At 46.2% G+C, this 25,895-nt stretch overlaps 1 protein-coding gene across 1 annotated transcript in view; it reads right to left on the minus strand.

Moving 5' to 3' along the window:
* Positions 1 to 1,047: 1,047 nt before the first annotated feature.
* The window catches only part of ACBD6 (acyl-CoA binding domain containing 6), a 184,234-nt gene continuing 159,386 nt past the window's right edge, over positions 1,048 to 25,895 (minus strand). The window contains exons 8-9 of the mRNA XM_015427323.1: positions 15,063 to 15,093; positions 1,048 to 2,112 (exon numbers count right to left, since the gene is read on the minus strand). Coding sequence (XP_015282809.1) covers positions 1,958 to 2,112; positions 15,063 to 15,093 — 186 coding nt within the window. The 3' untranslated portion in view covers positions 1,048 to 1,957. The remainder of the gene's footprint in view (positions 2,113 to 15,062; positions 15,094 to 25,895) is intronic.

Here is a 25,895-nt window from a genome sequence, read left to right on the forward strand (position 1 = left end):
CCAGCCAAATTTGTCCACTTGCAAATAAAGGGCTGATGTTTTGAGCCAGCTTGCCTCTGCTGGATGGACCAGAGAACAGGTGCCTGAGTAAATACTCTAGCCTGGCAACCCACAGCCAAAGGGGGACATTACACTGGAGAGCCACGGGCACTCTGAGTAGACGAGGGGGGGGAGAGCTTGCAATGCCCAGCCATTTCATGTTTTCCTAGGCTCAGAGCAGTTTTTATTTTTAGTTTCTGCTGTGAGCCTTGTGCTTTTTCTTGATGTTTTATTTTTTAAAACTGCATTGCCAAATCCCACTGTTCCCCCACCTTTCCATTTTAGGTGGTGGTGGGGGAAGTTTTGGGAAGTGTCAGTTATCAAAGACTTAAATAAAATATGGCAGGAGTGTTACTTTTTAAGCATGTTTGTATTTCTAGTTTTAAAAACCCCTTGAATTGTGTTTGTCAGTGTCCTTTATAAAGTTAATAACTCCGCTACCTGGCATTGCATTTTGTGACACACATAGCCAGGCCCGACAAAGATCCTATTTATATCAGATCCGGCCCTTGTAACAAATGAGTGTGATACCCCTGCTTTAATCTGTTGTGTGGGGCAGACCACCTCCCGGCTGCTGGTGGCTACTTCAAAGCCGCAGTGCACTTCCGCACTTCCAGAGAGAAACTCTACTTTCCTCTACTTCCCTTTTCTGCAGAACCACTTCATTCTATTTAACAGATTTGACATTGGAAGCTGCAGAACTCCTCAAACTATAATGGCAATCCAAAGCAAATGAACCCCAAGTTGTAAACCAGTAACTCTTTCTGCACCCTTTTCTGTACCCTCTGTTGTTAATGCTCAATTTCACCTCCCAAAGTTGCTTCAGACTTCGCAAGTTGTACTTATGGTTCTCAAGAGGTTTAAGTACTTCTGGAAGTAAGGTAGTAAAGTAAGAACTAGTGGGGACACTTGAAGTCATATTTCAATGTCTAGTGCAGGAACACATTGCTCTTTGTGCAACTAGTCTGATTTCACACTAGAAGAAGAAAAAGAACAACTGAGGGGGGGAAATTCTTCAACGTGTTTTATCGTGCAAGACGGTACTTTACAACAGAGAAAGAGGGACACACATCTGTTCTCACAGCGACTGAGTTAAACATAGCCACGGCTTCCCTGTTTTGCCATTCCCACCCTCCAGTGGCAAGAGAAGAGCTTGTCACCTTCACATCTTAGAAAAACACCCATAATTCCATTTCACAAGTGAGGGGAGGTGATGAGAGTGTCAGAGTCCTTTCTTCTACTGCTTACTGATTTTTGTTGGAGGAAGAGGTCATTTGTACATCGGCTGAACAATACCCTGCTGCCCACTTTATCCACCCCCTCCCTGCCAACAGCTACATTTTCCCTTCCCGCTAGGTAACTTGTGTTATACCAAAAAAAGCACATTTACTTGGAAAAGCAAACTCTGTGGGGCTTGCTCCTGAGTAGGCACACAGACTGCAGTCTCGATGTGGCTGCTCCTCCCCCTCAGCTTCCAGAATCATGATCGAAACGCCACAACGTGCAATACGGGTCTTATGTAGCACCAGGCCTATAAAAACTTGTGGTCCGTTTGACTGAATGCAGTCTGCCAGGCGTGCCGAGGGAGCCACTAGAAGCTCAAAGGAAAAAAAAGAAAACCTTCTGTTTCTGCTGCATCCCTGGAATTGGGGGGGGAGGTGTTCCTCAAGCACAAGGCAGGATATAATATATGGCTGAAAAGCTGCATTCGACCTGGTAGGCCACAAGGTACACGGGCCTGTGTCACATGTGTTCCATTGCCCCTTTCCCTCCTCCCAGAATAATATACAAGGTCCCCATCTCCATACATCATGCATACCAAAGAAGGTGGTTTGGAAGAAGGGCGGGGCTTATTGCAACGTGTGTCCGCTTTAAGAGTCCTGGGCTGGGCCCACGTGTGCTTCCTTGGCCTTTCGGGCTAAGCCTTCCTAGCGGAGTGCTTCTGAAGCATGAAGGTGATCGCTCTACAGTCCGTCACCTCCTCAGGGAGGTAGCCCTCCGTGTCCCGAATGGTAGGGTCAGCTCCAGACTTCAGCAGCAGCTCCACGATGTCAGAGAACTCACAGGTTGAGGCTAGAGAGAAAAGGGCAAAGCGAACACAGGTTACCATTGAACAGCAGCTGATGAGGGACGAGAAAATGTGAAAGCGGAGAAAGCCCAAGAGTACCTGGGACTTTGACTCTGGTATTTTGTGACTGCCTGGCAATCTTAGAAGTGGAACTGTTCTGCCACAAAGGCAAACGGTTTAAAAACCAAGCCAACCTTGGTGGCAGGGAAATTCTGCTCAAAAGTGATATTACAGATTCTCTCGACATGCTAAGAATCACATTTCAGTTTCCTGCAATCTATACTGGACCGTGTTTAAACAGTATTTAGCAAGGGCCAATGATGTACCATGTAGGAAAGCGATAAAAAGACTGAATCTTGGAGCAAGAGTCCACCAACGGAGCCCTGCCTTGGAGACAACTGTAGGCAGCCTTTTCCTTTTATTGATAGATACGAAGGCAGAATTACTTTAGAGGTAGCTAGGAAAGCACAGCCTGCTGAAATGAAGGTGAAAAGGAAGAGGTGCAAGATATTAAATTTAAATCATAACCTTTCAGAGAAAACATGAGAGAGCCTGTAACCTTGACTCTGGCATTTTGTGACTTTTAGGCAATCTTAAAAATGGAATTATTTTGCCAAACCGTTAGCACAATTTTTCTTAGGCCCATCCTTACAAAAAGACAAATTGTAGGGAAGACATTTCAGGACGTGAGAATATTTCTAGGTGGAACACAGACATGGAATCCTGCACCAGATACTGCTTAAATTTATTATCAACTTTAATTTTATTTTGCAAAAATTTATATGCCGTCTTTGGTCCAGTGCTGCCACTATCACTGGTTTTTCCACAGTAGTTGCAGCAAACTGCTTGCAAATAAACAGAGTGGTAGTCAAAGCTGCTGGTTTTGCCACCTGGTGTACTCATGAAAGCCCACAGTCAATGGGAATTTAGAGCTCTGAAGGGTGTGCCCAACTTGTCATGGTAACTGCTATGCGAGTGGCCAAGTTGGCTTGCAGAACAGAAGGATGACTGCAGCCAAACAGTTGCACTCAAATGACCTCTCCCACCAGTGAATCTTGGGCATGAGATCGATGAGGCAGAAAAGAGGACAATTCGCATCAGTTCTATCAATGGCAGCATACATAACTTAAGCAATTATACTGTGACAGGGAAGTTGTGTGAGGGTGTCTTTTCTCAGTTGCCATTTTGACCGCAGTACACCTGAGCTGAAAATATACCTGAAAAATACCTTATCAGTCTTTTTGGCTATATTTTGAAAACCCCCCCCCCCAAAAAAAAATCCCAGATATATTTGGGGTTTTCTGGGAAGACTGGGAGCCAGGATTGCAGGCTCCCAGGGACTGTTTTTTCTTTTTGTTGTTGTTTCTGTGGCTCTGGATTTCTGTGGGCCTCCCCACTGCTCTTGACAGTTTCAAACTAGTCTTGTCAGTTTCAAGAAGTTGTTTTCCCCTCTCCCTTTGCTGGTGTTGACCTTTATGTTCCCTTCCCATTTTCTTGCACAGAGCTTGGAAAATCCTTGCCCACTTGCTTGGATTTGTTGTGACCTTATGCTTTGAGATCAGTCCTTTTAAGTCTGCAATGCCAGTGTGGCACTGGGTTCTCTGCTGGGCATTCTGCACACTGTAACTGGTTTGTGCTGGGCTTGCAACCGCCCCTCAACTTGGATTTATTGTGACTCTGTGCTTTGATATCGGTTCCTTTAAGCTTGCAGTGCCACAGTGACACTGAACTGGTTGTGCTGGGCTTGAAAAAAATGTCTGTCCACCCATCTGCGTTTAGTCTGTACTGCATGGATTCTGTGGTTTGACGTTAGCCTTCTTTTGCTTGCATTGTCACAGTGGACTGGGTTCTGCTGGGCACTCTGTGACTGCACTGGTACTGCTGGGCTTGAAAAAAATGCCCCCCCCTTTAGTTTCTACTGCAGAGAGTCTCTGGTTTGACCTTAGTTCTGTTGGGTTTGCACTGCCATAGTGGCACTGGTTCTACTAGGCACATTGCAATGGATCTGCTGGGCTTGCAAAAATGTCCCCCCTTCAGTTTCTACTGCAGAGATTCTCCGGGACTTTGCTTCTGTTCTGCTGAGCTTCTATTGCTCTTGCTTTTTTGCTATTTCCCCCCCTTGAATGGAAACAATGGAGGATGGGGGCACCTTCTTTGGGGGGCATAGAATTGGATCCCCTGGTCTAATCTTTTTGAAACTTGGAGGTTCTTCTGAGGAGAGGCACCAGCAGCTGTGCTGCAAATTTGGTGCTTCTTCCTAAGAAAACAACAACAGCCTCTCCAGACCCCCAGATAGATTCCCCATTGACTATAATGGTCCCCATAGGGTATAATGGACCTGAAAAACATTAGGGATTCCTGAAAAATCCCAAATCTGGATACCATACTGATATTGGAATTCAAGAATATTGGGAATGCCAATATTTGTTGAGTCCAATATACTGGAATTAAAAAAAAAACATAATTTTTTTTGTGTGCGCGCACCCTTAGTGCCACCCACTGGAGTGCTTAAGGGTGGTGAACAGTTTGGTAAATTTAGGGGCTGCTTAGCACGATCATACATCAGGGGTACCCAGCCTTTCCGAGCCCTTGAGCATCTCTTGGAATTCTGACACTATACAGTGGGCACAGCCACAAAATGTTTACTGCAGGAGGCAGAATCAGCCACAAAATGTCTGCCACAGCTTACTTTCAGCCACACAGTGAAGATTCTTGTATTGCGGTGGCAGCTGCTGTCAAAGCAATGTTTTTAACAGTCCGCACAGCCACTCAACTCTCCAATGGCCAATCAGAAGCCTTGTTGGACAGAAGCCCCACCAGGTCCTGACCGCTTTCTAAAAACACTTGGGAGGCACCGGGAAAGGTGTTGGTGGGTGCCCTGGCACCATGCTGGAGACCCCTGTCATACAGAGCAAGGAAGCTCAGCATATCACTGATCGTACTTAAATCCTCTCTCATTCGTCTCAAGGTTTTACATTCTCATGCTCTGTTTGGCATCTGCCTTTGGCTAGGTACAGAATGAGGATGAATAGATCTGAGATGAATTTTAGACGAGGCTGAAATAACGGTGGACTGCAGGTTCGCTCACATGCGAAGGAACTGCACCACAGATCCCCTCCCACTGTGGTGTTATTGAAACGGCATGCAGTGGATTCATGGAGAACCTGCACAAACGGGGTTGCTTATGTATAACCAACATTCTTTGGGTACACAGACACATTGCAGCCTTTGCACCTGTGCAATTCAGACACTTCTGGGACTTAAGTGTTTTGGTGCCAACTCTGCCCAGTCCAAGCAGGACGGAGGCCTACAAGGGTGAAGCTGCATCTTCCCCAAAATACAACAGGAGTCCCTGCACACCTGTTGCAGGAAGAAGGATTGCTGCTACTGGGGTAAGCACTGAATCCTTTCCATAGCTAATTTTAGAGGTGGTTTTGAAATAACCAGCAGATGTCTGTTCAGGCAAGCGCTGCCTCACAGAACTCAAAAGGTTTCATGTACTTGGGAGTGTTAACAGAGGCACTCCCTCTTAGAGCTCCTCAGACTGACCTGTGTGCTCTTCTTCCTTTTAAGCACTGAAGGGGAAGGAGACTGACACTTCAGCTTCAAGGGGCTGGATTCCTGGCCCAGAAGCTGCTTTACAGCTGCCAGCTGCAGAGACTTAAGCATCAGGCGTCGGTAAGGAGACGGGCGATGCTGATGCAGAGCAGATCTAACACGCCCGTAAGGCTGATCCCAGAAAGTGGTCCAGAGATGGGTGGGCTGATTACGGTGCGCTTGCGCCGTGAATTCTGAGCGGGGGTGGGATTTGTTTATATTTCTATCCTACCCTTCCCATGAGTGGGCTCAGGGCTGGCTACAGCAGTGATTAAAAATAAATATTAAGCAATAAAAACAATTAAAAGCCGGGCATAGCAACAATACCATGGCAACAATGACATATTCAGGAATCCTAAACTGGGAGTAATTGGTCTGCAGGCGAGCTATAAAGCTCTTGTCAGCAGCAGTCGATCACTAGCAGAAACTGCAGCAGGGAGGCCAATTAATGGATGCCCACCGTCTCACCTGAAGGCCCGGCAGAACAGCCTCTGCGAAACTGGGCTAGGTCTTGCGGGGCCCTGATCTCGATTGGGAGCATGTTCCACCAGGCTGGGGCCAGGGCAGAAAAAGCCCTGCCCCTGGTGGAGGCTAAATGAACGTCCCTCGGGCCAGTGATCCCCGGAGTGCAAGGCTCTCTGGGGCATACAGGGGGAGGGGTGGTCCCTTAGATATGCTCCCCAAAGCAAAACAAATTGTTGTTGTCCCTCCACAGAAGTCCAAGCATTTTTTTAAGGATCGTCCTCCGTGCCATGGGCAAGTGGACCACGAGAGTGTTAGAAAAATATACCTGCAGGACAGAAAATTAGGAAAACTATAGAAACAGAACAAAAGGGTAGGAAAAAAGAGGAAAAGTTAGCGAGATCTCTGCCCTAATTAGACGTGCGCCTTGTGTGAGATGGGTGGAGCTGGCCCCTACGAATGAGCTCTAAAGGTTTCTCAGAACTTCCCTCTGTCAGGGACAAAGCCCATAAAACGTCCTGCACAGAGACGCTGAAGAAGAACCCTGCCACACCACTGCAGTACACGAACTGGCCCGAACTTCATCTGTCACGGCAATTCAGGCACTAGGGAGAGCAATGGTTTTTAAACTAAGTTTAAAGAGACTACACTTCAAAAGGAAAAGTCGATTAATGTGGTTCTCTTCACATTCTGTTCTTAAAATAGTTATGTAGTGAAGTACACCGTGGAAGAAAGAATTGTAGCCTCTGCTTGCCAAAGTAATGAGATGCAGAAATATTATGGATCAGAATTTGCTTCACTGGCTGCTTATGGTAGCAGTTGCTTGACGTAATTAATTTGGAAATCCTAATGTGGTCTTAATGGCAGGAAGACATAAATACATTTGAGCCAGAATATTAAGTGAAATGCAATAGACCCGGGTTGCCATTTTGCAGTTTGCTCCATGCTCTTTAGAGCTGTAAATAAACCAGGATAATCCAAAACCACAAAGCCACGCTCTCGTGCCCTGGACAAGAAACGTTTGCTTAGCCTCATTAATAGATGCTGTGAAGATCTGCATCTCGGAAGTGCTTGTGAGGGCACACACAGGAAGGTTGGACAGGGCAGCCTTAAATGGGGAACATTTGGTGGTTTAATTTTCTTTCCTGCTTCCCTTCCCCGTGTGGGGAAAAAAACGTAATATGAGATTTACATCTGAGGGGAGTCACAAGGGGAAACGGGGTAGGAGAAGCATTTGTGAAAAAGCCTAGCATTGCCATTTCTCTTGGGGGTGGAGGCGGGGGGGGGAGGCAGCAGGGAGAGTTCTGAGCCAGTACCGATTCCAGTATCAGAAGGAGACCATAAGAGGGAAGAGAGAGGCCGAGCTCTTGTGAGAGGACAGGGTGTACGTTTGAATACAGGAATTCACTACCTAGTTATCCATATTCAAACACAAAGCAAAGCAGCCACTCTCCCCCCCCCCCCCCCCCCAATACTTCATCATTTGCATGCAAAGTTAGGACTGCAAAAGCATTTCTGTACCATGGCATTACTTGCAAAAAAATAAATAAATCTATATCAGATTTATCAAAGCAATGGTATTCCCAGTAGTCATGTATGGCAGCGAGAGTTGGACTATCAGGAAGGCCGAGCGCCGAATAATAGATTCTTTTGAACTATGGTGCTGGAGAAGACTCTTGAGAGTCCCTTGGACTGCAAGAAGATCAAATCAGTCAATCCTAAAAGAAATCAACCCTGACTGTTCCCTGGAAGGCCAGATCCTGAAGCTGAAGCTCAAATACTTTGGCCACCAAATGAGAAGGGAGCCCTCCCTGGAGAAGACCCTGATGCTGGGAAAGCTTGAAGGTCAAAGAAGACGGGGACGGCAAAGGATGAGATGGTTAGACAGTGTCATAGATGCAACGAACATGAAATTGAGCCAACTTCGGAGGACGGCGGAAGACAGGAGGGCCTGGCGTGATCTGGTCCATGGGGTCGCGAAGAGTTGGACTCGACTGTGCGACTGAACAACAACAACAAATATCAGATACAGCTTCATCTGCATGATCCCCTTGTGTGACTCTTAACTTTTTGACAGTGAGAGTTCTGCCACAATGGAATCGGCTGCCTCGGGAGGTGGTGAGCTCCCCCCCCACTGGCAGTCTATAAGCAGCGGCTGGACAAACACTTGGCAGGGATGCTCTAGGACAGGGGTGTCAAACATAAGGCCCGGGGGCCAGAACCAGCCCATCCAGGGCTCTTATGCAGCCCGCGAGCAACTAGTGCAAGAGAGGGAAGGCAGGAGACTCCAGTTGTGGCTTCAGCATGGCGGAACAACCACATCTGCAGCAGTCAAGCAGTGTGGGAGCATCTGCCCAGTGCTGCACCGCTGGCTCTCCAGTTGACTCAGAGGGGTTTTCCTTTGAACTCCCCCTCCCAGCCCAAGGGAACTTGCAATGAGGATACAATAGCTCAGAGCTAACCGGCTGCTGTCCTTCATACAATTTCTATCGCCGGTACCTGGCGTTATGTTTTATGGCACACATGGCCTGGCCCGACAAAGTGACATTTGTGTCAGAACCGGCCCTCCGAACAAATGAGTTTGACACCTCTGAGCTAGGCTGATCCTGCACTGAGCAGGGGGTTGGGCTAGATGGCCTGTATGGCCCCTTCCAGCTCTGTGATTCTGTGATTCTATGTTTAACCACAATTCAAGTAACATGTGATTTACAAATTGTCTTAACAACATCTGCTTTCAAGTGTTCTACTTCCTTCATTTCCACGTAGTGTGAGAGTGGATATGCGAGGGGGAGATGTACATGACTCCCACTTCAAGGAGAAGATAAAAGTACACTCTTCTGAAATGTATTTACTTCATTTATATTGCGCCTTTCTCCCCAGTGGAGACCAAAAATGGCTCACACTGTTCTCTGCTCCTTCATTTCACAGCAGAGGATATTACTACTGTTGTTAGATCTTCAGTGGATTATACTAGAAAATCAACTTGGCCTACTTCTTCCTATACAGAAAAGCAACCCTGATATTGAGTCAGACCACTCTGCCCCATTTGGCCCAGTACAATGTATTCTGGCTGGCAGCAGGTCTCCGATGTCTCACGGACAGGGTTTTCCAATCCTGTTGCACAGGACTTTTCAACTTGGAGATGCCAGAGATTGAACCTAAGCCCTTGGTGCGGACTAAGTTTCTTTTCTGCCTGGTGGAGCTATGGCTCAGTTTATTGAGAGGACAATGTTGCATAGATCAGGGAAATGATCAACCACTACCCTGGCTTCCAGAACTCTCTGCAGGTGGAATACCCACCTTGATATCTTCACTTTAGCCCTTGTTTTTCAGAATCAGGATGTATTCATATGATGTAAGCTTCAGGCCAATGGCCCATCCAGTCCAACACTCTGTCACACAGTGGCCAAAAATTCCAGGTGCTATCAGGAGGTCCACCTCGTCCCACTGGTGGACCTCCTGATGGCACCTGGTATTTTTGGCCACTATGTGACAGAGTGTTGGACTGGATGGGCCATTGGCTTCTCTTATGTCCTCTTATGTTAGTCCTCTTAAAACACACACACACACACACACACACACACACACACACACAGTACTTTTCTATGGATAGTCTGAAAGAGAAACCTCTCAACAAAGGGCTGGTTTAGAATACTGATGGAAATATCAAATACATTCAAACTAACTCAGGGCTTTAGCGGATTTCATCAGTAAAGGCACAAGATCTGGCCAGGAGATTTGCCCTAAAGCGACTCAGCAACTGAAATTTCCAAGGGGATCTTGTACTTTCAAGAAGCCTCTTTTGTTAAACACTAATTACTGTTTTTAATTATATTTCAGACACCAACACATTAGCGGTGTACTCCTTTCTGCAATTAGGTGTAGTAATTACAAAATATCTTGAATGTTTTTGTTGCCTTCTGCAGCTGACACAAGAGGAGTGAAGAAGCAAAAGTTTAATTAAAAGAGGACAGCAGTATGGCTGGAGGTTATTTAAAGGCACAATGGGAGGAAGAGAGGAAAAAAACTCTCCCAAGATGTTTAGATGCCGTTGTATTCAGCGGTGATGACTGTCCACGTGGCCTGGCATGGTTAACCATGACTCAGGTCTCAAACCCCTCCCCTGCATTCTTTCAGGCCATGGCTTCTGTGAGCCCTGCTGTGACCCCATAAGCAGAGATTTAAGAGGTCCTGAATGGCTCAAAACCAGGGGACACATAGGTCAGGCATGATTTTTCCCTCTCTGCATAGGTAATTCCATCGCACATCTGGACTGCGGTTGATTGGATCATTCAGTTCCGACCAAAGCAGAGACACGGCAGAATCACCCGCCCCTTCGAAGAAGCTAACTGGAAGAAGGCAGGTGAACTGCACAGAGCGGCAGCAGGCGGCTTCCTCTGCGTCTGGACGCCAGGGGCTCACAAGAGACTGATTCTTCCTTCCTGTGGCACTCAGCTTGCAAATTATGGCTGTGGTAGTCAAATTAATAACACGTTTGTAAGGAGGTTTTCCAGGGATTTTTTTTTAAAAAAAACCCCTTTCTATGAATTGGAACCTTTCAGCAATGGAGACATTTTCTTATCAACGTTCTCCTCCTCATGAAAGAAGCTGAGCCATATTTGCCGCACAGAAAGGCCTGCATACAGCAGAGTCCTCAACATGAGGGCAGAGAGGCATGGCCCTTCGCCACAGGCCCTGGTCATCTGGGATGCTGTATACTCCTTGTGTGAGGTGGTTCTGGAGAACTTTGCAGCCAGTCACAGACAGTACTGGGGATGTTCCCCTGCTCCAAATTCCTCCTCAGGAGCCTCACGTTCTGCTATGGCTATGTCGGTGGGCACTGGCTTCCCCTTCTATTGAGTCCAAGTGGGATATTTAGACCTACCGCGTCTTCTTGGGCAGCTGCTCTGCCAGCACTTGAACAGGATACAGAGGAAAAAGTATTTAGGGTGCTGATCAGATCCCATTCCTCCACTAACATACCTCTAGCCAGTTTGGTGTAGTGGTTAGGAGCGCGGACTCTAATCTGGGATTTCCAGGTTTGATTCCCCACCCCTCCACATGCAGCTGCTGGTGTGACCTTAGGTCAGTCACAAGTTCTTTCAGAGCTGTTCTCTCAAGGGCAGTTCTCTCAGAGCTCTCAGCCCCACCTAACCCACAGGGTGTCTGTTGTGGGGAGGGGAAGGGAGACGAGGTTGTAAGCCGCTCTGAGACTTAAAGTGGACGGGGTATAAATCCAATCTCTTCTTCTTCTAGTGGCATCCACTTTTGACTCCGTCACTAGCACAGCTATGAGAGGTCACACAGGCACAGAGATATCGTGGTGAATCTCTGACGTATGCCAGAACTGGGGCTTGGTTGCCATCTTAAGCCTTTCGAGCTGAGTCTCAGGATTTTGCCCCTGGAAGTGAATCCTTCCTGCAGTGTCCAATGAGGCTAACTCTGTAATATGTGCGCGGCACTCGGCTTCAACCAGCTTACGTGGGAGACGGAGGTCCCCGTTAGAAAAGCACTAATGTTGACAGTCAGATAACGAGAGGCTCTGGCACTTGTTCCAGGTTTTGTTCTTTTGACAAAGCTGCAAGCGATACGCGACTGTGAAGTCGGCAAACGCGTGAAGCTAATCGGGAACCGGTTCACACTCATATCGTGTTTGGAGGAGTTGTCCCGCTGAATGTTTTGGATTCCTTTCATCACTAATTCGTTTCACCTACTGGATTTATATTTTGGACATTGTTTTGCAATAACATTTGGAAGGTTTAACATGTTGCTACATTAACTGGACTTACTTTTTTGGACATTGTTTTTCAACAATAGTCAGAATGGGTGGTGTATTTTGGCTATATATTGTGTGACACATTATACTGAGTACTTTTGATTATAGCATTTACAGGGTTCTTTGATGTGGTGTCATTCTGTTACACAGTAGTTTTCATTTCTGTTGTGTCCCTGTACCGTGTTTCTTCCTACTTGTTTTATGCAGAATTGCCTTGGCAGATGGCAAAGTAGGGGTACATTTCGCTGGGCCAGATATTTGCAGCCATTTTGGTTCCTGTGTGTCCTTGAGATAGGGGATGGGGGGGGGGGAGAACCACCAAACACTGCATTTTGTTCTAAATGTGACTGACAGCTTCAATAATTCTAATTCTTCCATTTCTAATAAGCTCCCATTAGAAATCAGGGCCATGCAGGACCTATTACGGTTCCGCAGGGCCTGAAAGACGGAGCTCTTCCGCCAGGCTTTCAGTTGAGGCAGCGGGCGCCCACCTGCTATTGGCCTCCCCCCTCCAGTGATCTCGGAACCAAATGACCACCTGGGAACCAACTGCGTCTTGCTGAGATCTGCTGAGGCACCAGTCTTTTATTAATTACTGTTTTTAGATAGGTTTTTAGATACATTTTAACTGTTGATTTGTTGTACTGTGAATTTCATCATGGAACCCGCCCTGAGCCTGCTTCTAGGGAGGGCGGGATTCAAATAGAAATGAATGAATGAATAAATAAATAAAGGAGTAAATTACCTTAAAGCCCCCAGGGATAGTTTAAAAAAGCAATTCCATAGAACTTTTATTAATTTACCACTGGATTAAAACTTGATCAATTAAAAGAATCAACAAGAAACTCTTCAATCAGTTGACAACACTTAAAAATGAATAAACCCAAAGCAGGGTGGGGTGGGGTAGCTGAATTCTATCTGGAAACAAACCAAAACAAGAAGGCAGGAATGAATCCAGCCCACCATCTGACTGTGATCATTCCACAAGAGTCCTGCATTAAGAAGAGCAGAGGCAGATGCTACGTTACTTGAAAGTACTCTGCTTATGTTTGCATGAATACTACGAGGGGTCCTTTGCAGACAGAGGGCCTGAGGCTTAGGTGCAGCCATAGGGACTTATCTGGTATTTCTGCACAGAAAGCTTTGGAGAGTGAATTGTGCCTAAGAAACCCAAGAGGACATCAGCCCACCTCTGAAGAGTGCAAAGTTGCCCCTGGAGATTAGAACAGCTGCAGGATTTATGGGCCGCCCTGGGAACCTCTATCCGTCAAGCGCCAGAGAGGCAGTCCTGACACAGGCACAGGTGAAGATGGATTTCCATTCAGCATAGTTTGCCTTCCAAGTCCATTAATCCTCAGGGTTTTCGTGATAGATTTCTCTTTTTTATTATTTATTTCCACTCTGGCATCCCCTCCCACTGCCCCGCCACAGTGCAGAGCAGATGGTGTTCCGACAAGGAAGAAAGAGCCCAGGAGGATACAGAGAGCCAGCCCCACTCTAAAGCCACGTGACTTCAAGTGCAAGGAGAAACCTTGATTTCCTCTGGGAGATGGAGAGGCAATCATTTGAGCATTCCCTGTGGGGAACGAGTGCGGGGGGGGGGCGCGCGGCAGCGGGCAGGGATTACAAGGCTAACAGGCCATTCACGAGGGAGACCACACACATCCTGGGCTTTTCAAAGACACAACTCTGCCACTGACCACAAAATGACAGGGGCACCAATAACCAGAGGATATTGAACCGAGCTGGGGGGTGGGTGGGAGAGTACGCTTTGGGCTTTTCATAACGTGCCGCCCATTTGAGGGGGACATACTGGGGAGCTGTCCTTCGCTTAACCTCCGAATGGCTCTGACCCATGTTTAATCAGAATGAAACAGGATTTATTACCTATCTAAGGATGCAGTTTGACACTTGCTGTAATCACCAGTGCTGCCAAGGCAAGGACAGCTGTCAGGGCAAACACCCTCATAAAAAGAAAGATAAGCTCAGCTCCCACTTCTCCATCCCCACATGCAGGTATCTGGTTAACTCATTGGTTTGTTATGCAGCTGCAACAAAGAGGAAAGGCTATTCATGGAGAGGAGGATTGTGCCTACAGTCAAGTCTGTTAAAATTAATGGCTTTATTATACAGACTGAGTAATAAATACATAAGGATTTTCAGGAGATTGCAGGTCTGAGCAAATCACAATGATTAATTAAACTAACAAGATATTGTCAAGCTTCAAGCAAGGTTTGATTGGTGCTGCTGGGGATGGCTGCCTCTAGGCCAAGGCAGGAACGGAGAAGCCAGGATGCAGAGATTCAGACCTGCTCTGAAATTATAAGACTCGTAGTTTGAATCAGTTATATCCAGACAACATATATCCCTTTGTGTGTATTGTGCATTGTAATTTGTTACAGAGATTTACAAAAGGAAGAAAGAACAGTTTGTGTGAAATAACAAAAGGCACTCCTGACAAAGGAATCCTTAAACTCACCCATTTTCCCCTATCAGAGTATTTTTGAACAATAAACTTGCTCATAATGGAATTCAGCGACACATGGCCTGATCAATCTAACCCATTTTGCATGAAAGCGGCCCTCTGGCCCCACTATTATTACTAGGACAGGGAGAAGACAGAGGCTCTTTCTGCCTTGGCACATTCTTCTCCATACAATTTATTGTGTGGATCTAGGGGAAAAAATTAAACTAATGAGCAATCTTTAAAAAATGTAGCGTGTGTGTATGTGTGTGTTTCATATTGGATTTAAGGAATGGTGAGAGAAGCACGGGGAGAGTCGAATCTCCACTCCTTGGCCTGATACAACTATGAGTTCTGTTTTAAAGGAGCGATCCTGAAGTTTAAGTTGCCAGATCTATCAGTGGTCAACATGAACCAAAACCGACTGAAATAAAACCCCATAAAATCCGAGGACATCTCAGTGAGAAAGTAATATTTACTTCAGGACAGACACTGTAGCTGCTTTAAAGGCCTTGGTGTTTTTTTTCCTTGCAGAACTAAATGTGACCATTTTGAATAAAAGGCGTTTGCTCCTGTTACACGGGGTTGGTTTCAGCTATGGTTTATGCCATCTACCGGTACATGACAGCATGCAAACATGCCCCTCCAGCACTTACCATAATGCAATGCCGTTTGGCCTTCATCATCCTGAAAAGAAAAGAAGGGAACCAGATTTAGTGGCATCCCCACAAACAAGTTTTAAAAGGCACTGTAAATCCCATTTGATGTGCGTCCCCATTTGAGTCATAAGTTAGTCAATGAGACACACAGCTCACATCCAAGATGAACAGCAGCTAGTGACTTATACTGAAACTTAATTTCTGTTTTTCACTGCTCAGAACACTAAACCCCCCCCCCCATATTTAATTTAAAAGAAATGCAAGCTATATCTCAATGGCCGCCTTCCCACAACGGTCAGTGTTTCTAATCCCACTGCCCAAGGCAGATCCCAAATCCTAGTCGGAACACTGCAGAGGCCCCTTCAAGCCCTGTAGCAGGTTCCACTATCCAATGCTGCATCGTTGTGTGCGCTGTGTGCGCTAGTATACAGTGCGCTAGTATACAGTGCACTCCTAGCAGAGAGCAGGATTACTGCGCATAGCTGCCTTGAATGGGGAAAAAAGGATGCAAGATAGGTGGCAACAATAAACAACGCACTGTAACAGCGTAAGCGGCTCAATGCAGTCCTTTTCTTGGCAAGATGAACTCCCCGCTCTCCTGCACTCTTATGCTTGGCTGTATTTTTGCATCTACGACTGTTAAGAGCCAAAAAGTCCCCACTGCATCCATGCCAGAACTATTGTTAGGCCTCGTGGGCACAGCTGGAACCAGGCCCTTACACAACCATTAACCCTGCACAAACCCAAACATTTGCTTTAGCACAGCACACGCAAGACCATGCTATCAGAGAATCTGTTTCACTTTTCTTTTTCTTATGCACAATTAATTTTTTTCCCCCAGACCAAGGCCAGAACTACTGCTTGCCACTTCTGTAGGACACACGTTGAGATCTTCCAGAGAACATCCCATAAAGCCAAAGCAGTTTTATTAATACGAAGGGCCAGTGGCTGAACAACAAGCCATGAAAGCAAAGAAATGGCATTCTAGGGATACCTTCATGGTCTCAGCCTTTTTCACATACACGGCAGGCAGGACTAAAGACACAGCAAAGAAGCATTCCCTTTAGTTTCCGCAATAAGTATGTTATGTAAAAGCATCAATTCCTCCGTTCCAGAGGAAGCAAAACTGACCAGTAAGACAAAAATTTCACTGTATCTTCCAAGCCCAAATACCACCAGGAACGCGCTCATACTGCATACTGTGCGCGCTCACCCTGCACAGAAGAGTGTCAAACACATTTCATGATGTGGGACCTCAACTAAACAAGAAACAGCTGTTTCACTGCTGCTCACAGCTGCCCAGTCCATTACATTGTGAATGAAGAGGCAAAAGCTACATTATTTACTAAAAATTAGATGGTAATTCTGTCCCTGTTAGGCGATATGTTAGGCAATATTCGTCTATTTGTTTAGAGACCAGACCACTTGGGAATTCGTTTCCAAACCACCACAGTTAACGAAAGTCTTCACTAGGACTAGGATTTAGGTTTGGCCACTATGCTAATGGAATTACGACTTTTTCATAATGCTGAAGAAAGTCACTTTCTCTGCAGGGGGTGCACATCTTTATATCAGGTAAAGCGAACAAACCAGATCAAGATCCATTGCTTATTTCACTTCCAAAGGAATGTTGATCAGTCTGTGACCCTGGTTTGTAATTTAGGCCTAGCAAGGAAGCAGAACTCATTGGAAAGGCATCCACATTCTATGGGCAGCTAGAACAGTGAAAACAGTATGCGTGCGTGTGAGACCGAGATTTCCTTTTCTTTCCCCAGAATCCTAAAACAGCCGGGGGAGGTGCATTTGTGGAGAGTTAATTTAAAAAAAGAGGAGTGTGCATGAAAAGGACACCTAAATCTCACCCTCCCGGGCACCTTCCCCCTACAGAGGTCTTTTCCTTTCAGCAGCCACCCCAAGCAAAGCTGACTTCCTGTATTCAGTCCTGTCTCGAGAGAAAATGTGCTCCAGGTACTCAGACCCAACTTCTTTCGTTTATTGATTTAATTGGGTCAGGTGCATTTAAAAATTCCTCAGCTGCTGCTTCTGTGATTTTAATTAGCACCCATTTCTCATTTTGTTTGACCAATATCTTCAATACTGAAGCCACTTATATCTGGTATTTTCTCCTAGTAGTTTTTTTTGGGTAGTTTTTGTAATTTAACTGGAAGTCTGCTCATTAGGAGCCAGTTTCCAATTACCGGGGGGGGGGGAGTCCAATATAAGCTGCATGTGGTGATGACAACTCAAAGTGCTTGTGTACGATAAGGGATTATGGGGGCCCTTTTCAGGAACGCTTCCAAGATACGGGATAGAAACCGCCTTGACTGCCCTGACAGGCAACTGATGGGGGGGGGGAGCCCATTCGTTGAATCTTATGGCTCTCTCAACAGTTTTTCATACCATCAACCATTCTAGGGATACCTTCATGGTCTCAGCCTTTTTCACATATATGGCAGGCAGGACTAAAGACACAGCGAAGAAGCATTCCCTTCTTCCTTCTTCATCTTACAACTACCAAATTAATGCCATAATTAGAATTTCAAAATTTAAAGGAATTACAGACCATTGACTAACTCATAAATCAAAACACGTGTGGTTGAATGTTGACTTGAAGCTTGTCATTACACACATTAATATATAATCCTTGTCTTAATAAACTTGTCTGCCTGTATAATGTCACATCCTGACTTGGAATCAGAACAATTGCCTAGATACTTCTGTAAAAAGGTAAAGGTAAAGGTTCCCTTGCTCGAAAGCCAGTCGAATCCGACTCTAGGGTTGCGGTGCTCATCTCCGTTTCAAAGCCGAAGAGCCAGCGCTGTCCGAAGACGTTTCCGTGGTCATGTGGCCGGCATGACTAAACACCAAGGCGCACGGAACGCTGTTACCTTCCCACCGAAGTGGTCCCTATTTATCTACTTGCAATTTCTTGCTTTCGAACTGCTAGGTTGGCAGGAGCTGGAGCTAGAGACAGGAGCTCACCCTGTCTTGCGGCACCCGGGTCTTGAACCACTGAACTACTGACCTTCCACAGCCTGCAGTTCAGCGTCTTAACCACTTGAGCCACCGCAGCTCTGTACTACTCTGAAATTGGTGAGAAGAAGTCTTCTGCTGCTGCTTAATCAATTTAAAGTCAAATTTATTAATAGCATCTCCCAAAAATCCCAATTGGATCACTTTCAGGTTGGTAGGCAAAACACGGACAGTTACACCTCTAACGAAACGTCTTTCTCAAAAGCCCTTATCTGAGGACAGAACCAAAATAAATGCAAAAGAATCTGCATGATTGCTGCCACGACACCAGTAAAAGTCTCCGGCATTAATATAAATTCTACTAAGGTGTCAAGTGCGACTGATAACGAATCTTATAAAACTTCTCTTTCAAATCACAGGATGTTACTATAGAAGTTACCAGGCTGTTCATCAGGAAAGCTAGTTACTTAACTAGTTACTAAAAGAGTGGCTATCTTTAAAAAAAAAGTCATTGAGACTAGATCTTGGAAGCAAAAAGTAATTGAGACTAGATCCTGGAAGCTGAAAGAATTCTGTTTACTAAACACACAGCAATACTACAATTTGTTTTAATGACTGTATTGTACTGAAAAAACTCAGTTAAGTATAATAAAGCTTCTAAATAACAACACAGAATACAATTTTGTCTATATCCAAATCTAGTGTTCCCTCAACCATGGTATACTCCTAGACTACCTGAGCAGATTGGTACTACTTTGCAGTAGATTCCAGTTGTTCCTTGTGTATAGGTCTCAGAATGTGGAGCTAGGCAAACATTACCCCTGGTCCACTGGCTTATGGGTGTCACAGGGTTCTGTCTTGTCTCACGCACTATTTAACATCTACATCAAAGCGGCGGCAGCGGTGAAAAATGGCGGTGACGGTGGAATGGCGAGGTATCGGATCGACGGTGGAATGGCGAGGCATCAGATCGGTGGCGGGGGGCAAAGACGGAGGCAGAGATGGACGCGGAGCCATAGGAGGACGTGGTGATGTGCGCAGGCGCAGCGGAGCCGGATCGGGCGTTAGCTGGGCTGTAAGTCGACACGTACCACGCACTAGAGGAGCCCGCCTAGAAAGAAAGCCGCCGGACCGAAAAAGACCTCGCCAGACACCGGAGACGCCAGGAACATAGGAACACTGACGCCCGAAAAAAGACAGCCTGGGAACAAGCCGAGAACAGCGAGCCCTGCCACCTGGGTGCCGGTAGGTAGCCCCGACTCCTGTAAACATGTGGCTTTAATTAGGGATAATTCAGAACTGTGTAAACCGCTCAGAGCGGTATAGAAATCTAAAGTATAAATAAATAAATAAAAATAAATACATGGAACTTCTTTGGATGGTCATCTGGAGATGTGGAGTATAGGTGCTGTCAAAATGTGTGTAACATTCTACTCTTCCTCTCCTTTCCACTAGACCCAGAGAGCTAATAGAAACCCTAAACAGGGGGTCTAGAGGTGGTGTCGTGGACCAGCCTCAACCTGAGGTGCAGCCAGACTCTGACTTGCTGCCTGAGCCCAGCCTGGATGAGGACGAGTCTGACTTGCAGACTGACCCGTCTGATTGGCCACTGGAGCCCAGCGTGAGTGAGAACTCCTCCGAAGTTGAGCTTGAGTCCAGCGTGGGGAAAGGTGACTTCAGAGTAGAGGGCACTCAGAAACTCCAGTCAGATAATACTGAGCCGGCTGAAGTCAGGGAGCAATGACCTCCGGAGGCACCCACGACTCCCCCAGATCCCCCCCCCCGCTTATAGAAAAAAGAAAGGCTAAGATCAGAAGGCAACTGCAAGAATGCAGACAGAGTAAAAGATTAATGGCCCGTCGACAGCTACAAGATGAGTCGTTACAGGAGCCCTGCTAACTTGCCAGCTGCGGATAAGACTAATTAGGGAAAAGCTGCATAAAACTGGGGGTGAGCTGTGGCCAACTTGTGGAAGCAACACGTCACCTCACAGTGAATCCTGTGACCACAACTCCTGACTCGACTCTACTCCTGTGACTCTTGGACTGGCTTGACTCTGCTTTTGGACTCTCTCTGACTGTAACAGCTGACCTTGGACTGTTTGGACTACGCTGTGAATGTTCCTTTGCCCTGCTCCTGCTTGCGTGACCCCGACTTGGACTTGGAACCTGCGAGACCAGCTGGGGTATGACAGGTAGTGAAGGGCTAAATGTTGGCAAACACCACAAATATCATCCAGGCAAGAATAAGTATTACTGGTCAGGAATAAAGGTGATCTGGAATTAAATGTACCGATGGAGCTGCATTACTTTCTAAAGGTCAGCCAGGGATGGTCCTGGTTCAATCACTCTTACTGAACACACCGGCTGCAGATGGGACCAGGAGTGCTTTTGAATAGCATAGAAAGGTTTGCTAGATATGGCCATTCCGAAGTAGAGCATATCTGACCAGTTACTCAGTAACATCCAGATCAGACTACTGCAGTAAGTTTGACATCGGACTGACCTTGAAGAATGTCCGGAAGCTTCAACCAGTACAGAATGCAGCTGTGAGGAAGGATACGGGGCCAGTGTTACACCAGTGACACTTGCTGCCAATTTGTTTCACAGCTAATTCAAAGTGCTGATTGCTGACACTGAGCTGACTAATACCAGGGTTCTCAACAGCCTCCACTGTAGCGTATTAACCTGCCCATGAATTGAGATCAGCTGCTGGCATTCCCCCATTAAGAGAAAGGAGACTGATCACGATGTCAGAATCCAGCGTGCTTCCCAAATGCATGCAATAAAAAGAAATGGGGGGGGGGGATGCTGATGAGAGTTCCTCCCCCCTCCCTAATTTGAAAGGCAAATTTGAAAGGCAAAGAAAACAAGAGCTCTGGACATCCAGAAAACACTAGTGCTTTCTCTGAATCTGAGGTTATAGTCTGAACACCAACACATATGCTGACTCTGTAGGGGTGATTCAAATGTCTTAACTACCATGCGAAGTGGCTCTACGCATGGACCTTAACACCTGAGAAGTATTCACCATCTGCATTGTCCCCTGCCATGCAAAGAAGTCTCTGTCCAGCAGCAAGTATTGCTGGTCTTGAGATTTATCACCATACCAACATGATGAGGAGCTTTAAAATAGTGCAGCCCCGAAGCAAGCCCACTAACTCACAAAAAAAACCCCTTGCCCACAGTCTCTTGTCAGGGATGCTTTAGGCCAGGGGTGTCAAACATACAGCCAGGGGTGTCAAACATACAGGCAGGAACAGGCCTGTCCTTATGTCCCTTCCGGACAACAAGCAACTAGTAATTACCTTTGTTGCCAGATGACAAGAGGTTGTGCATTATGTCCCTGTATACTGTCCCACTGCTAATGAGTAACAGGTGGTGGAAGTGGGAGGGTGGGTGTCTGGGAGATACTTTAAGGAAATACTGGAAGAGTGTTAATGTTTTAAGCATGTTTGTATTTTGAGTAAAAAAAATAACAGTTAATTGGGTTTGCCTATGTCCTTTATAAAGTTCATATCTCCAGGACCATAGAGTTCCTATGAAGCCTATTCAAGATACTGGTGGTTTCTGAAGTGCTTTCTAGATTTATGATTTATGTGTTCCATCTTCTTCACCCAAAGAGGGATTAACACATGGAATTCACTGCCACAGGAGGTGGCAGCGGCTACAAGCATGGAGGGAATTCAAGAGGGAATTAGTTAAGCATATGGAGCAGAGGTCCATCAGTGGCTATTAGCCACAAGGCATAGATAGGAACTCTCAGTCTGGGGCAAGTAATGCTCTGCATTCTTGGTGCTTGGGGGTGTCAGCTAGCTGCCATGTTTTGCTTGTTCCCTTCTCTGATCCTGGTGCTACGGCGCATGCCTCATAGCTTGCTCGCTGCTCTGCCGCTTGCCGTAAACAGCGATAGGGAGACCGTGAGAACCAGTGCTGCCAGACTGAGTTATCTGTCTGACCTTGTGATGGAGGGAGGGCTTGCATTCCACCGCTGGTGTGAATTTTTCGGCTCTCATGGGGCACTGAGACTCTCCCGCCGGGAGAATTCCCACGTGTGCGCTCGGATTTCATTTGCTTAGCCATATGCCTCATCCTGCTATATGTAGGGATGTTTCCGACCCCATGGTCATTCCTAACAATAATCTTTTGGACATGGTAACAGACTTGTAGGGGGGGGGTCAACAGTGGGAGGGCTTCTAGTATCCTGACCCCACTGCTGGACCTCCTGATGGCACCTGGTATTTCTGGCCACTGTGTGATACAGAGTGCTGGACTGGATGGGCCTTTGGCCTGATCCAACATTGGCTTCTCTTATGTTCACCTGAGGAAATTTTTAATCCAGCGAATCTGAAAATGACGATCCATTAAGTATCGCCAAGTGCCTGAACAGGGCTGAGCTTTTGGGTTTTAGTGTCTGCAGTGATGTTTCTAATGAGATACACTGGTGTCCAGCTAATGTGTTAGACAAAAGGAAATCTGGTGCTTTGTCCTGAGAAAAATTCAGCATGAAAACTCATTATGAGATGGGAGGCACAAAGAATAGGTAACACTGCTGAAGTGGAAATAATACAATTGTCACCCACTTCTATCGGCCACAAAACACCAAGACCCTTGAAAATCATATGCAGTAATCTTTTACCATCACACAAGTTGGAAAAAATTTCCAATGGTGCCTCGAGCTATTGGGATCTGCAGGGTACTTCAACCTAGGTCTTTTTATACTAAAATAATGAGGAAAGGTACAACATTGCTTTCTATGTGGAAACATGATATAATGTGGCTCAGCAAGTATTATGGGAGCTCTAAGTCCCACCATAAAAATGCAGCTATAAATACGTAAATGGAACTGAGTGACTACAGGGGGTTTTTCCCTCGGAAATTGAGCAGGATAATTAAGTTTCATTTTGAGTTACTAAGCAAGAAGATGGAATATTTGCCACAGTTATTTATACTCTGTTCTGTTCCAGGATGAATTACTGTCTAAATGTAGCTCATTTGAAGCTGTACCTATCAACAAGAACTAAGCAATACTGAAATATGGGTGAAATGGTTAATTGATCATGATTTTATATTGTACATTACTTGTGACTAGGAAGTTATTAAGTCCATCCTGAGTGAATTCTTGCACTCACTTTGGAGTGAATTTGGTAAGCTGTTTGTATCAGTTTTCAACTGGTTAGCGGTTTTTGAAGTTAGCTAGCAATTTTATGCGTCTTGGCCTCTAGTACCCTATAATACAACATTAAATTAAAGCTATTACAATGTATACCCAGCATGCCTCCGGTTGTGTAAGGGTGAAAATATCAGCATGGTGAGAAGGTGATGGTCTCATGGACAACTACAAGTGGGAAGAAATTACTCAGAGAACTTTGAGAACTTCTGGTCTTGAGAGAGAAAATATCTTTGAATATTATGAATCATGTTTTATACTTGAAATATGTATTCTAAATATTATATGTTTATTAATATTTTTAATTGTCCTTGTTATGTGTACTTAAAATCTTTTCTAAATATTTATTCCCTTTCCCTATTTTCTTTCTGTACCCCTATTTTTTTTCTTAAGTAAAAACATATGAATACAAGAACTTTTGGTCTTTATACCATTTCTGTTTATGCAAAATGGGGTGGGGGATAGATCGGTACGAATGGAAGCAAAAAAGATATTTTAGGAATCTTGGCTAATAAGCACTGATCTTAACATTTTAAAACCAAAACTGCAAAACAGCAGGGAGGATGTGGAAGATTGCCGAGTCTTTACATCTTGCAATGGTCCACTATTTTCTTCTCCCACAATGGTGACTGCGGCACCCAGATGTTCACAAGAGAGCTGTGTGAAGGGGCAAAGGATGGGAAAAGACAGGGAAGCCCATAAAAACCATACACTCTCTCATGGCCTGTTTCTACTAGCATCCCCGAGAAAATGCTAATACTCTGAATAATATTTGTACTGAAACACAAAGACGTTTACATATGGCGTCCCAGAGCACCGTTACTATGTCAGCTTACACATTTGTTTTTACATATGTACCACAATAAGTAGGGATCGCATTCTATGCATATGGTCACAGAACATGTTAGCCTAACTGGAAGGAGAGGGAGGAATTTTGCCACCCAAGGATGATCAAAATGAGGCATTTTGGAAGAGCTGTGCTCCAAGAGTAATTTAAAGTTAACTTTCAAATGCAGCCAAGGTACCCCGTCTGACCAGGAGTACCCAGACACCGAGGGCAAGGCAATTTACTGCAGTGAAAGTCTCGATTCCATGTGTAATTCCATTGCAAGCATATCTTTAATAACAGTTCTGACCATGCATAGCTTAAGCGTGTATACTGAAAGATGGATGCGACCTTTGCAATTTTTTAAAAGGGCAAAGCTGTTATTAGGAGGGTTGCTGAGAAATTTGGAAAATGCATGCCTTAAGAGGCTACAAAACTGCTTTGCTAACAAGGTAGCTGGACCCCAACACTTCAGCTAGGAATACTGGCTTAGGGACAGAGATAGGGTGGTGACAGGCAACTTTCTATGAGCAAGTCCCCCCCTCCCAATCATCTATAAACCATGGGAGACGCAGAGTGAGGAGGAGGAGGAAGAGGCACCCCTTAGGAGGCCAGCGGCAGGAGGCACAGCCCCACTATGCTTTTGGCGCCTTCCTGCCATTTCCTTCTCAGCTGTTGCTGCCGCTGCCTGGCCCAGCTCGAGCTCCCGCAGCCTCCGGCTCCATTTCCGTGCTGCCTCTCAGGCAGCTCCCCCACCCTGCACAAACTACCACTGGGTAGCGAGAGAGGCAGGACGAAAGTTTGCCCGTCACTCATGCAGCGTGGCAGAGCACACAGCGAAGCCTCTTCCCCAAGCCGGAGTTGCTCAGCAACCCAGTGCTGGTGGCGGCGCGTCCGCCCCATGCATCGCTGGCCTCCTCCAGCGTCGCCGCCGGCGCAGAGTGAGGAGGAGGAGGAAGAGGCACCCCTTAGGAGGCCAGCGGCAGGAGGCACAGACGGGCCGACCCTGTATGGAAGTCATATTATCAACTGAAATGAGCCAATGTGAACATATTCTTCCAGTGCTGACAGGCCTGCAGTGGCTGTCAGTATAATTCTGGATAAAAGTCTGTCTGGCTTCTAAAGCCACAGATTGCTTAGGGCTATTGGTACTTGAATGACTGCCTTATCCGAGTCTTTCACTACTTCCAATCTGGAGTAGAGGCCCTTCTCTAGCCCCCCATCAATGCTCCCTCTAAGCTGTAGAGTCTTGTGAGCAAAAATCCTACTTTGTGAGTGACTGGCATTACAGTTGTGAGTGAGCGATTCAGCTACTGCATAAAATTAGTTTGCTCTGGAGCCACCCTTCCTGAGCTAAGATAAAAATCTGTGAGCCAGAGGCTAAAAAACCAGTGAGCTAGCTCACACTAACTCAGCTTAGAGGGAACACTGCCCCCCACCCCGTTATCAGATCAAACAGTTGTGGTGGACTTCCGGTTTGTGGAACAGCGATGGCGGTCGCTCTTCCTGGACCTCGGGGAAGCAATTAGCACACCAGTGGTATGGAGGGGAGCCACCGCAAGTGGCACCCCCACAGAGCCTTTGCGATAGGCTCCAGGGCAGAGTGCTTTTGAGGGGTAGCCTCTTCGATGGCTCGATGCCGGAGAATTGAGGCTTCCCTCCGCCCTGACGGTCCTGCTGCTGCGTGGCCCTCGGGCACAAGCTGATTCGACCGGGACAAGCGCTGGAGATCGAGCGGAGTAGCGATTGTTGTGAGCGAGGTCAGAGAAATGACCAACAATGAACGTGAGTTCAAACTAAACGGAACATTTTAAAAGCGAACTACCCCCCCCCCGTGGGAAAAGCGGAGCGCAAAGAGGGAC

This window comes from Gekko japonicus, unplaced genomic scaffold (assembly GCF_001447785.1).
Source record: "Gekko japonicus isolate JY-2015 unplaced genomic scaffold, Gekko_japonicus_V1.1 scaffold1665, whole genome shotgun sequence".
In the NCBI taxonomy this organism is placed as follows: Eukaryota; Metazoa; Chordata; class Lepidosauria; order Squamata; family Gekkonidae; genus Gekko; species Gekko japonicus.